The 14,657-nt window shown below is 41.3% G+C and overlaps 1 protein-coding gene across 1 annotated transcript in view; it reads left to right on the top strand.

The window, feature by feature from the left end:
• LOC121269216 (chloride channel protein 2-like) overlaps positions 1 to 14,657 on the top strand; it is a 611,614-nt gene that overhangs the window by 256,945 nt on the left and 340,012 nt on the right. The window contains exon 3 of the mRNA XM_041173762.1: positions 6,659 to 6,790. Coding sequence (XP_041029696.1) covers positions 6,659 to 6,790 — 132 coding nt within the window. The remainder of the gene's footprint in view (positions 1 to 6,658; positions 6,791 to 14,657) is intronic.

Genomic DNA, 14,657 nt, shown 5'->3' with positions numbered 1-14,657 from the left:
TCAGACAGCAAAACAGCAAGTTAAAAACCACTGATTATCTTTCACTTTTAAGTTTTCAGACAGTGGAATAAATTGTGATTGGATTTAAATAGAAGCTAAAACATCAATATAAAAAGAAATATATTTTCTAAAACGTGGAATTTTTCATCATGAAATTACTGACCTTCCTCAAATATAAAATTAGCTATTCAGAACTAGTGAGGGTATTGAACAGTAATTATGAAGTTAGTACACAGTTAAAAATCAGTTACACCTCATTCAACAAGATGCAACCTTTTCAAGGGATTTTGCAGTGAGACTAACAGCATAAAATGAAACTCAGCTGGGACTGACTTCCTTGCGGGGCGTTTTGTTACTGCTGTTGGGAAGGCTTTAAGCTAACTCTGTAAGGGTGTGGGAAAGGAGAGAAGATATTAGAGAGGAATACGAGGGTGCACAAAATACTGGGAGGGACAGATAGCTCTACTATAGAGAATAGTACGTTAATAGGTGAAGTCATGGTGAGGGAGAAAGTAACAAAATCTAAACAGGGTTACTATGCATGTATGTGAATGCACGGAGTATAGTAAATAAGATTGGGGAGTTACAGGCGCAGATTGCCATGTGGAAATATGATGTTGTGGCGATAACAGAGACCTGGCTCAAGGAAGGGCAAAATTGGGTGTTAAATATTCCCAGGCACAAGGTGTTTAGAAAAGATAGGAAAGGAAGGAGAGGAGGAGGGCTGGCTGTATTGGTTAAGGAGAGCTTTGCAGTGCTGGAGAAAGAGGATGTCCCAGAGGGTTCAAAGACAGAATCAATTTGGCTAGAGCTAAGGAATGAAAAGGGTGCAATTACATTACTTGGTGCACCCTACAGACCGCCAACTAGTAGAAGAACAAATCTGCAGGGAAATTACAGAGAGATACATGCATTATAGAGTTACTAGAATGGGTGAGTTTAATTAGCTGAATGTAGAATGGGACAGTGGTAGTGTTAAAGGGTGGAGAGGGGAAAAAATTCCTAGATTGTGTTCAGGAAAGCTTTCTACAGCAGTATGTGTCCAATCCAACAAGAAAAGACACACTGCTCGATCTGGTTCTTGGAAATGAGGTGGGCCAAGTAGACCAAATGTCACTGGGGGAACACTTAGGAGACAGCGATCATTGTATTGTACGATTTAGGATGATAGAAAAGGACGATAGGCAATCCAGAGTAGGAATAATTAACTGGATGAGAGCCGACTTCGATGGGGCAAGAACGGAGCTGGGCCAGATAGACTGGAATGAAAGATTGGAGGTAAAAACTGTAGTTGAACAATGGGCTACCTTCAAAAAAAGAATTGATTTGGGCACAGTCCAGGTATATTCCATTGAAAGGGAAAGGTAAGGCAAAGAAATCCAGAGCTTCCTGGATGCAAAAGGAGATAGAAATTAAGATAAAGAAGAAAAAATGTTTTTGTGACAGGTGTTGGGTAGAAAATACAATTGAGAACCACAAGGAATACAGAAGGTTCGGAGGGGAGGTGAAAAAACATATTAGAGAAGTGAAGAGGGATTATGAGAAAAGACTAGCAGGCAACGTAAAGGGCAATCCCAAAGTCTTCTATAGGCATATAAATAGTAAAAGGGTGGTAAAAGAAGGAGTAGGGCAGATTAGGGACCTAAGAGGGAATTTACACATGGACGAAAGGTCCAAGGCTGAAGTATTAAATGATTACTTTACATCTGTCTTTACCAAAGAGGTAGATACTTCCCAGGCCATGTTGACAGACGAGGAAACTCCCCCACCAGAAGGGTTCAAAATTATTAAGGTGAAAGTGTTGAATAGATTGTTAGTACTTAAAGTTGACAAGGCACTGGGACTGGACAAGATGCATCCCCAAGGATATTGAAGGAAATTACAGGAGAAATTGCAGGGGCACTGGCCATAATTTTTCGGTCTTCCCTAGACTTGGGAAGTGCCAGAGGACTGGAGAATTGCAAACATTATGCCCTTGTTCAAAAAAGGTTGTAAGGTTAAGCCCAGCAATTACAGATCAGTCAGTTTAATTTCAGTGGTGGGCAAGATTCTAGAAACAATTACTTGAGATAGAATTAGTAGTCACATGGAAAAACATGGGTTGATAAGGAAGAGCCAGCATGGATTTCTAAAGGGGAAATCATGTTTGATTAACTTGCTGGAGTTTTTGGAAGAAGTAACAGAAAAGACCAATGAGGGCAATGCTGTTGATGTTGTGTACATGGACTTTCATAAGGCATTTGATACAGTGCCACAGATTTGTGAGAAGAGTTATTGCTCATGGAATAAAAGGGACAGTCACAACTTGGATAGAAAATTGGCTGAAAAGTAGGAAGCTGAGAGTAAAAGGAGGAGTGGGGCCGATTAAGGGCCTAAAAGGGAATTTACACATGGATGATTTTTTTCGGGCTGGAGGAAGGTTCGTAGTTGAGTTCCCCAGAGATCAGCATTGAGACCCTTGCTTTTCCTGAAAGATATTAATGATTTAGATCTTGGTGTATATGGGGCAATTTGAAAGCTTGCAGATGAGACAAAGCTTGGGAATGTTGTAAACTGCGAGGAGGACAGTGTAAAACTTCAAAAGGACATAGATGAGTTGGTGGAGTGGGCAGATAGGTGAGAAGTGTGAGGCATCTTGGTGGGAAGAACATAGAAATAATATAAAATAAGGAGTGAAATTTTGAAGGGAGTGCAGGAGCAGAAAGACCTGGGTGTATTTGTGCATAGATCAGTGAAGGTGTTAGGACAGGTGGAGAGCAGTTAATAAAGCATATAGTATCCTGGGCTTTATTAATAGGGGCATAGAGTACAAGAGCAAGGAGGTTATGCTGAATTTATATAAGACACTTGTTAGACCTCAGCTGGAGTATTGTGTACAGTTCTGGGCACCACGCTATAGGATGGATGTGAATATATTGGACCGAGTGCAGAAGAGGTTTACAAAAATGATTCCTAGAGTCGGAAACTTCAGTTATGAAGGTAGATTGGAGAGATTGGGACTGTTCTGATTGGAAAGAAGAAGGGGAGATTTGATAGAGATGTTCGAAATCATGAGGGGGCTGGACGGAGTCGATAGGGAGAAGCTGTTCCCACTTGTAAAAGGATCAAGAACAAGAGGGCACAGATTTAGTGATTTGCAAATGACACATGAGAGAAAACTTTTTCACACAACGAGTGTTTTGCGTTTGGAATACGCTGCCTGGAAGTGTGGTGGAGGCAGGTTCAATGGAGGCATTCAAGATGGCATTAGAAGATTATTTGAATAGAAACAATGTGCAGGGGTGCGGTGAAAAGGCAGGGCAATGGCACTAGTTCATAATGCTCATTTGGAGAGCTGGTGCAGACATGATGGGCCAAATGACCTCCTTCTGTGCTGTTAAAATTCTGTGATTCTAAATTCACTAATTGCTTATCTCAAGTGCACACTACAGAGAGGCATAAAATCACTTGTATAGAAGCAACTTCTGGATCTCCATGTTATTCTAAGCATGTGCAGACTTCATAAGTGTTGTCAGTTTCAGTGGCGTCATGGCGGTGAATATTGACAGTTTTGCTGTTATTACCACTGCAAAATCTTGGCGGAGATTCACTGCACTCTTTTTTTAATCCTTAGTTGGAATTAAAAAGCATATTGCTATTTGGTCTGATTAGTACCCCATTGGCAACTGTGCATTCCTGATGGCATCATCACAACTTTGTCTGACTGGACATGTTGTCATGACAAACTGTCCCATTAAATAAAGGTCATTGTTAAGATCCTGATAGGAGCAGCTAAAGCTTAAAGGGAAATCTGAATGCCCAGTGATCAACCAACAGAACTATGCCGTAAGATTTCACATTTTTAAACAAAACCAAACTTTATTGTACATAAGAATCAAAGCAAGCACTATTAACTTAACACTATAGTTTACAACCACTTATGCTATGAACTCAGTTCTACTTTTTACCACCCGCACCACCAGAAAAAATCCCTTATACATTAAGGTTCAGTCACGTCATCAGGGGACAACCCAAAAGGAAACCACAGCTTTCTGGATTTCACTCTAATTCTCTTTGGTGTTCCAGTTATTCTCCAGAATACAACATTTACAGGAATCCTTCCATTAGCTTTTTGACTAAGCAATTCCCCACCTTTTCTTTAAGGCCTCAGGGCTGTGGATGTCTCAGCTCCTTGTTCTAGTTGATAGCAGATACCCGACTGCCTTCTCGCAACTTCCAAGCTATTTCTGCTGATTGATTTCTACGATGAGGCTCTGTGAGAATCACCATATTTCTTCCACTAGCTGGAAGCTAGAACAAATTTTCCAGCTGCTTTTTCCCCATGAAATCCAAACTGAGATAGAGCCCCACCCACGTTCCATGTAGTGAACAATGGAGTTAGTATTTTCTCTGCTTGAAATGCAGGCCGAACTGACTAGCATTTATTTTCTTTGGTTCTTCCCACTCAGTGAGTTGCAGTCTACATTTAGATGAAAGCTGCAACTGCCCCTCCCTGTTTCCAAACTGGACTGCTTGCTTCTATTGTTAAACCCCTAGATAATTTAACCAAAAGAACCTTCTATCCCCACAGCCCCTCTCTAAGACAATGTAACATGCTTTGGGTTGGTCTCAAATAGAGATGTAAACAAATTATTTTACCTACAACACAACCTCTTGATTCTACAACCTATATGAATGCTTTCTATCTCTAATGGAGTTTGACTCTCTTTCCCAGAATTGCTAGCTTTTAACTTCCTTTATTGAGATAATAATAAATACCATGGCTCCATCAAGAGGTCCAGATATGGGTCCTTCATTGTTCAAGTTTTTATCCACTATCAACTCTGAACTTATAAGGTAAACACCAGTTCATTAAAACTAGGCTTGTTTGAATTGCACTGATCAGTTATTACCAGAGTCAGTATGGATTTATGAAAGAGAAATCATGCTTGACAAACCTATTGGAACTTTTTGAGAATGTAACTAGGAGAGTTGATGAAGGGGAGCCAGTGGATGTGGCTTATTTGGACTTTCAGAAGGCTTTTGACAAAGTCCCACCTAAGAGATTAGTGTGTAAAATTAAAGCGCATAGGTTTTGGGGTAGTGTACTGAGATGCATAGAAAACTGGTTGGCAGACAAGAAACAAAGAGTAGGAATAAATGGGTCTTTTTCTGAATGGCAGGCAGCGATTCGTGGGGTACCGCAGAGATCGGTGCTGGGACCCCAGTTATTCACAATATATATTAACGATTTAGATGAGGGAACTATATGTAATATATCCAAATTTGCAGATGACACAAAGCTGGGTGGGAGGTTGAGCTGTGAGGAGGATGCAGAGATGCTTCAGTATGATTTGGACAAGCTGAGTGAGTGGGCAAATGCATGGCAGATGCAGTATAATGTGGATAAATGTGAGACAATCCACTTTTGTAGCAAAAACAGGAAGGCAGATTATTATCTGAATGGCTATAAATTGAGAGAGGGGAATGTGCAATGAGAACTGGGTGTCCTTGTACACCAGTCACTGAAGGTAAGCATGCAGGTGCAGCAGGCGGTAAAGAAGGCAAATGGTATGTTGGCCTTCATAGCCAGAGGATTCGAGGACAGGAGCAGGAATGTCTTGCTACAATTATACAGAGCCTTGTTGAGATCACGCCTGGAATATTGTGTGCAGTTTTGGTCTCCTTATCTGAGGAAGGATGTTCTTGCTATAGAGGGAGTGCAGAGAAGGTTTACCAGACTGATTCCTGGGATGGCGGTACTGACATGTGAGGAGAGATTGAGTTGGTTAGGATTATATTCACTGTAGTTCAAAAGAATGAGAGGGGACCTCATAGAAACGTATAAAATTCTAACAGGACTAGACAGGGTAGATGCAAGAAGGACGTTCCTGATGGTGGGGGAGTCCAGAACCAGGGGTCACAGTCTGAGGATATGGGTTAGGCCATTTAGGACTGAGATGAGGAGAAATTTCTTCACCCAGAGAGTGGTGAGCCTGTGGAATTCGCTACCACAGAAAGTAGTTGAGACCAAAACATTGTATGTTTTCAAGAAGGAGTTAGATATAGCTCTTGGGGCAAAAGGGATCAAAGGATATGGGGAGAAAGCAGGAGCAGGCTTTTGAGTTGGATGATCAGCCATGATCATAATGAATGACGGAGCAGGTTCGAAGGGCCGAATGGCCTACTCCTGCTCCTATTTTCTATGTTTCTATGATATGTTTACCAGCTTCTCAATTAGATGTCCCCATTTATGTTAAGTCAAAACTTTAATTCCTAAACTATAAGATACATTCTAAAACATAAACCACAAGCCAGGTTTTTGCAACACCACACATATGTTGAAAATGAAGAAATTTTGCACTTTAATAACATTGAGAGAACAATATGGAAGCTCATGAAACTGTTTTTGACTGAACATGTAAACAATTAATAAAGATCCAGGCCAGGATTTTACAGTCCCTCCTGCCCAGCGCGGTATCATGGCCCCGTCAAACTGAATGGAGATTTCAATAGTTTGCAGTTTCCACCGGAGGGGAGTCGTGCCGTGGAGGGACTGTAAAATCCTAGTCCCCATTACTTTTTGCTTGGTTGGCCACATATTTAATTAAATATTGCAAATTGTCTCATTGATAATCCACTATATTCTATAATGATTGCCACTTTTTTTTGTCTGCAGTATGTACTGTGCGATGTCAAACATTCCTCATCTCGAAAGTGGGAGAAGACTGGATTTTCCTGATACTGCTAGGATTGCTGATGGCCTTGGTCAGTTGGGCCATGGACTTTGCTATCGCCATGTGCCTGCAAGGTAAGATTAGATCATTGCTATTGACAAATGAAAATATTGAGCTCCGTTGGAACATAGCCGTCTAAAAATGCTGCCAACCCTCCACCACCTGGCTTGTTCTGACAAAGCTGATGGATCTGCAGATGCCATCCCGCCCCAAGTTCACCGAAACCAATGAGAATATGTTTCCTTGCAATAGGAAGGGATAGGATTTTTTTGTGGATTTTTGTCAGTGGATAGTTGCTTAGTTTGGTTTAGACAAGCAGCTACTAAATTAGACTGGAAAACTTGGGTTACTTTTGCAATTTTACCCGAATCAGGCAATTTTAGCTGTTTTCAAACCTTTCCAAATCTGTCATGTTTGGACTTCAGTCGACATATATCAAGGAACTCCACAAAATATAATTGCAAGGCTTTGAAGTTGGTTCCATAACAATGAGAGTGCAGTCATATATGAAAGAATCTATAACCAAATCCCATGTTTGGCCTTGAACAGCCCAAACTGACTCTAATCCGTTTCTGAAATTGAGATCAGGATTCATCCAACTGTATTCAATCACGTCAAGAGCCCAGTACATTTCAGCAAGTTGGCAGTGGTCAAATGATTACTTGGTTATGAGTAAGTCTTGGTTCAGATCACAGAAAATGGTGCTTATAACTTGCTGAAAAACAAGTATCACTCATATTCATTTAGTCTCTGAAAACTTCTGCTTTTTAAAAACAAAACTTGAACTTTCTAGTTTTACATATTTCAATTTGCTTGTTTCTTTGAGGCTGTATGGGCCCAGCTTATCCAGCTGTTCGTTAAACCTCTCACCTTGACTATGGGTATCAGGCTGTAAAATGCCTCTTTCAGTATTGGTAAGTACATTGAAATGATAAAACATTGGTTACATTCTTCCCAGGAAAGAGATTGCACAAACATTAATTCCTGGGGTCTTGGCGCATCTGTCAAGGTTATTGAGCAAATGGGAGTACCAATCCACTGCCATAATGATTGCACATTATCATAGTTATTTGGGACAATTAATGGCAAAAATTAACAGAGCAATGGCTCTGATTCCATTGACGGAGACTGCTTTAAACCAATGTAATCAATGTCAACCTCTTGGAAGCAAAGCATTTCACTTTAGGGCATCAAACAGAGGAGAGGACAAAAAGCTTACTTACAGTATGACTTGTGTTTTCCTTCAAACAACATATTGGCCCCAATTTTTATGGGGAGAGTGCAGGGGGACAGCAGAGAATCCAAATATCCTGAATTTAACAATGGGTCCTCATTATCGTTTCCTTTCACTTCCTGTTAAGCAACCGGCCAGATTGTCAGTGCTGGGTTTGTTGGCTGATCATGGGGTAGGCTGGGGATCAGGGTGGTCGAGGCTTTCAGTTGATTGCGAAGTAGGCTAGAGAGTCAGGTTGGGGAGAGCTGGGGAAGTTGCTGATCATGGAACAGACCAGAGAACAGAGATTACGTGGGGCTAGGGGCAAAGGGCTTAGTCCTCCTGACCCACAAAAGTGTTCTGAAAAGCACATTCCTGCTTGAACCAGCAGTTCCTGTCTCCATTAGGCTGCTAGCAGGAAGCTGTTAAATTTTAATTTATCTGTGGGAGCCTGATTTAAAAAATGATAATGAGATATCCCACCTCGCCAGGGGCGGGGGGGCACACCCACTGTACTGCTAGTGTCATAAAATGGTGGCAGGCACATAAGTGGAGGATGATGAAGCATTAGCCAATTTAAAGTTTTTACCTCCCATCATTTGTCAGTCGTGGGAAGGAGCAGGGTTTAAATCGACCCTATTCACTCTGCCAGTATGTTGCGACTTAATTTGTGGAGAGATTCAAGGCTTGTTATCTTCCTTACTGTCACTTTAAGTAACTACAGTAAAGAAGCATTCAAAAGGTTAGAAAATCTAAAAATGAATAAACCAATGAATGGGGACTTTACCTCATAAAGCTCAGCATGTTTTGATCAATGGATATTAATGTCTCATTGTACATTAATATATCTGTTGTTGCTCATCCAGAAATATTTTATAACAGTGTGTTCAAAAACTATTTTGCATAGTTAGTTCCTTGGAAAATTAGAATATGTTGGTAAATTTGTTTTTTGTCTTTAAACCCGAAAGCCCTGATAGAGTGGTGAGCTCATTCTTGATTTTGACATCAAGTTGCACTTGCTCGTTGTAACACTAAATCTGGTTTTAAGCTGAAACCTGATATTGTTCTAAAACTTCCGTTAGTGTTCCTTTGTGACGCTTCTACATGACATATTGCAAATGCAAGACAGATTTCAGCTAATAAAGTCTCAAGTCCAATTAAAGCATCAAAGCATGGAACATCTCGATTTTGTGAGCCAAGCTGTAAAAATGAAGACATGCCAGTAATAGGCCAGTAAACAGCTGCATTGTAGCACTGTGAAAATTGACTTTCTATAACTGGTCTGACGTCTTTTATTTCTCTTTTAGCATTTGTGGTCCTGATTTATAAATAAATCTTCACTGTGATTACACACAAGTATGAAACCTAAAGTTCTTAGCAGAGTCTCTATATTTTAGGTGACAAGTTATTTTAAACCTTATAATGTATGTTAGGAGTACAATCATTGATCTGTCTTAAGCTGTGCTGCATTAAAAATATTTAATTTTGAATCTTCTCAGGAGAAGGATTCTGGAAGCAAAAGACATACTGTCCTCATCATGATGACTCAGTTGGCCTGTTCTTTCAGAGAATGAAGTTATCTTCAGTTTAATTTATATTAATACTTCAAATTTTTGCAAGTTTGGTATTTTAAATTCAATTAAACTTTGAAGGAATACAGGAAGATCACCTCACCATGTTCCAATATTTGCCTCCACTCCTCAGTCTTATTCCCCTGCTATCCAAAAGCTAGTTCTGTGCAATATTTTGTTTCCACTCTGAATATTCCTTTAAAACATTATGAAGACCTGGAGTTTCACTCTGGACTCAACATATCTGAGAAAGGTAGTGGTCGGTCAGTTTTATGGACAGGATTAAAGATGTCAGTGCTGATTTGAGTAAAGATTTTGAGAGGGGAGGAGTTAAAACATAACGTAAAACTAATGAACATGTATTTCAAGTACTAAAAGTGCAGATCTGTGATGCTCTTGAAATGTTATCAATTTATTTCATGTCGTTCAGTTAGCATGTAGACTACAAAGGTTGTCTGTGCTGAGGAATGGAACTAACACATGGGCTGAATTTTTGCCATGGAGGTGGGAAATTGGAGCCAAGTCTGTTTTGGGGGTCAGAAACTCACCTCTGATAAGAAACTAGTTAAAGTTCAGATTTTCACAGGGGTGAGCCCTTAACTGATATGGAGACACATTTCCTGTTTACTTGGAGCTAGTGGACGAGGGAATGGAGGTGGATCAGGTCAAGTGTGGGATTCATTTCGACTCCCTTGGCAGCTATCACTGACTCTCCTGATTGTACTAAGAGAGAAATCTGCTGACTTGTACCAAGGCCATCCACTTTACCAGAGGGAAGCAAAATGTCACATGGGAGCTGGAGGCCTGACACCCAAGGCAGGGCAGATCCTGCTTCATCCATGCTGACTTGGGTCTAATGCTGGAGTCTGTGATAGGGAGGAGGGAGATCCTCTTCCTGGAAGGTGGCAGAAGGAGGCCACCTTGTTGTACAGCAGGGGCACCTCTTTATTCGGTGCCATTTTCCTCCACCTTCTCTTTCTCTCTTACCTCCTGCCCCTCCGCTGACGAGCTGTCACGTTGTAGGGTTTCACTATCCTCAAGGTCCACACTCTGGAAGACTGTGTAATGGAGGGTACAGCAGACCACCACAATGACTGAGACCCTTATATTGAAGGGCACCAGAATCGCATTTTCAGAAGCTAGGTGACCTGCTCAATGGTTGTACCACTGAAAAGTTGGCATTAATTGTATTGCCTCTGTGCCCTGGTCTGGGGCTTCTGGATTGGGGTCAGTAGCTATGTCTTCAAGGGATTTCCCTTGTCCCCTATGATGATCCATGAGCTTTAGCGTTCGGAGTGAAATTCTGAGACGGCCTGGACTCGCAGAGGACGTAGGGGTTAAGGCAGTTGCCAGCAAAGTGAGTGTACACGTGGAGAAAGCTCTTGTTGTGGTTGCAGACCAGTTGGACATTGGGAGAGTAGAAGCCCTTTGTTGATGGATCTCGCTGGCTAGTCACTGGGTGTCTCATTGGCTACCTGAGTGCAATTATGGGGCAGAATTTTTCAGTCGGTGTGCGGGGGTGGGCCCAACATGCCAATGCGTAAAATGATCTGCCCTGCCTTGGACATGCATCCCGATGTCATCGTGCTGTCTCATAATGTTTCATTCAGCAGGCGCGCACCGGAGTTGGCTGCACGCCGGCCGATATTTAAGTGCCTATTTAGGCCATTAAGGAAGTAATTAAGGTCATTGTTGACTCTGTCCATCCAACCTTAAGGTTGGTGGGCAGGCGAAAAGGCCAAGCGGCCTTCACGTTTTTTAGGGGCCTTCATCCACGACACAGTCACATGAGGGGACATGTTTAAATAAGTTTTCGATCCATTTATTTATTTTTTTTGAAAACCGCTTCAATCTCCCTGAGGCAGCTCCAGGCCTCAGGGAAATTGAATTACGTTTTAATTCCTCCCCCCAAAATCTTTACTCAAATCAGCACCATTGCCTTTAGTACTGTCACATGAAACTCGCTCTCCTTCCCCCGTCCGCACAGCTAGCCCTGAGCGCTACGGCTTGTGTCTTACACTGGGCGGGCCTTCATTGACCTGCCCATGTAAAATGGCTGTGCGGGGGCGATCAGCTCCTGACCGCTCCCTCTGAGGCCATGATGCCCTCCTGGGGAATCCAGTGATTGAGGTGAAACAGCCTGCCCTCTGGTGTGAAGCTATGTCTGTTGTTAAATGAATATGCTGTCCAGCTCTGGCAAAGGTGGCATCAGTGACCAGTGTCATGAAACTGTCATATTTTTCATAAGAGTATTGTGGGATATTGTAAGGTAGGCTTATCTGGGTGGCTGATTTTAATTGAAATAGAGTCAGATAGACTGCAAGATTGGAATTATCAAAAGAGTAGGTGTAAAATAAACTTTAGAAATGGAGATGGATAAACTAGGATGAAGTCTCCACAGGGTGTGAAGTTTGTGTTTTTAGATAAGTGATGGGGTTGTTTGATTTTCAAAGCAATGGTATAATGTTTACAACTAACAAGATAAGTGAGGCAAAGCAATACATTTATTTTTCCAGAAATGCTGACCATATTGATGACAGGAAAGATTTTTATATTATGGGGAAAGTAAATTTCCAATGACATGTAGAACAATGGGTTTTTACACATTAAAGAGAGAGAACCATATATAAAGAAGGTTGGAAGTCTATGAATGAGTGACCGTGTAAAAACTTGAAAGTTATACCGTGTGACAGACTTGGAAGAAGCCCTAGCCGCTCTGAAGAAGTGCTGCTCCAGTAATGAGAGCTGTGTTGAAAGACTTTGGAATTCCACTATTGAGTGGGTGCTGTGGCAATCTTGCAGGATTGATTATTTCAATTTAAAATCTATTTTGGACTGTTGCTTTAAAGGGGGTGTGTAGTTGGGAGTCAGATTAATTAGGAACTTTGAGATTCGTTATAATGTCAAGTAACAGTAATGTTATGTATGTGTCTGAATTCTTTTCTTTCATTTATATATGTTTTAATTTAAGCTTTAAAATCTCTGAAAGTGTTAGTGGACTCATTACTTCTGAATCCAGTGTACACATCTTCATGTAATAAATACAAATTGCAAAACCGTTGTGATGGCATGGCCAAGTTTCCCTTGTGGAATTGATCCACCTGGCACACATCACCTGCCACAGCAAAACACCAGCAAGATGCAGTGGTGTGCTGCCTTTTGTGAGATGCCACTAGGCCTGCAACTGATCAGTGAAGGCCACAGTCACTTTGATGGCTACTGGCAGGGTATGGTGAGCATTATTACAAGGTGTGAGGTCTTTGGCATTGGGGCACAGATGTCTTTGACCATCTGTCCAGAAAGTTCTAGCCTTCAGCAGCATTGCTTCTTGGCCAACTTCAGGTATTTCCTTCTTTGGGGTTAGGTCTTATGTTGAGGGTTTGGCCTCTGTTGCCTCCCTGCCCTGGCATTCCTATGTTCTTTCCCCCTGATGCCCTTTCTGCCAATGGTGTTGTTCCTTATTGCCACAGGGCCCAAAACCTGACAGTCATGTCCCCATTGCCAATTGGAGCCTTCCTACCAGGCAGGTGACCACCCAGTTGTCCCAATTATCCTTGGCAGCCTTGCCACCCTGTTCTTCTGCCCCTGCAATGCCGGTGTGCAGACTATGTTCGAAGCTTGGGTGCTGAGTGCCCACTCCCCCTGCACCTGTGCAGCACCAAGTGCACCCCCTAACCAAGTGCCCAATCCCTCTTTGCCTCGCTAAACATCTTATGGGACTGGAAATATGTTCTGGGGCAGCTGTGATTGGCTCCCCACTTTGCACTCGCCTGCCTTCAGTCATGAGTAACCCGTCCTTCACTTCAAAAATGAACATTTTCAACACTTAAAAACTCTTAAATGAACTTGTCAACTATCTTAATTCATCTCAATTGGAGGGAGAGTGGCATTCCTGTTCCACCCAGCCATCTATGCTGCACATTATTGTCAGTGTGGGATTGGTGCATTGAAATTGACACTCCAGCCAATGCCAGTGTTTTTGGGCCCTTGCCCCCATTATTTTCAGGGTCCCTGCCTCCATTCCCATCCTTGGGGAAGCCCCAGAAATTCAACCCATGCTTTAAGTCTGCAACCAGTGATTGCACAAAGCATTTTCATTTCAGGTTTTGTACAAGTCAGACGTAATAAGTGCCATATTAATGGGCTTCAGCCCTCAACCTCAGAAATACATCAGTATTGGACAAGCATGACATTTCCATTTGTTGTTTTGTCTCACCCTTATGGCCATTGAATGAGATTGACAAATTAGTTCTGAATTATGAATTATTTTGTGCTTTGAACTTTTATCCATTGGGACCAGCTTTAGATTGCCTAGAATTAATTTAATTTACAAGTCATCCATAATTGTCATACTTTGTGCTGAAGTTTGAAAACTTTTCTTAGTTTCACTCCAAACTGCACATTGGAAAAGTTAGGGGGACATAATTTTTCCATCGACCCTGAAATGTTCGACCAACTGTAGTAGAAAAAATTAACAAGTATGTTATGGTACTATAGTTCCAGCCAATTTGCCAGATGACATTTTAGCCTGTATTCTGGACAGAGATGTTCAGATGTGGAAGGATAGTGTTATTAGTTTAATGACTAACTCCTCATTGCTGTTAAGTGAGATTGAATTTTTTTATTCCTCAGAGCTGTATTCGAATCCAAGTCTATATTCTGAAGGATAATGGTCTAACCTACGGTTGTGCTCGGCACCCCCTTGGTGTTAATAATTTCACAACTTAATTTGCATTTTGATAGGTAATTGTAAAGTGGCGATTACAAAGTTAAAAGTTAAAATTTTCCCACATATAAATAGATTAATGTGTCCAATTGGGTGGGTCTTTCAAATAACAGGCACAAGTCAAAAGTGTCAACCCTGCAGGTATGCAATATTAGTTTATATGTTGATTGGTATGTTTTAAAATAAACTTTTATAGTTCTCCTAGGTCCAAATATTGCAGTATAACATCAATCAACTGTTTAACTCTCAAGTTACACTTCAGATTAGCTTTCCTATATAAAGCAAATTAGAATAATATAACTAAATTATGTCATCACGTTTTCCTTTCCGCTGAAAAAAAAATATTTTCTTCCTCATTCACTAACTTTCTTCAAATATTATTCTTGCTGATGTATTTTAAAGGGGTGTCAGTTTTCAATTCTTTCTTTTTC

The sequence above is a fragment of the Carcharodon carcharias genome, chromosome 2 (assembly GCF_017639515.1).
Source record: "Carcharodon carcharias isolate sCarCar2 chromosome 2, sCarCar2.pri, whole genome shotgun sequence".
Taxonomy (NCBI): domain Eukaryota; kingdom Metazoa; phylum Chordata; class Chondrichthyes; order Lamniformes; family Lamnidae; genus Carcharodon; species Carcharodon carcharias.
Note: the sequence above shows the minus strand (reverse complement) of the source record. Positions and strands in the feature narration are given on the sequence as shown.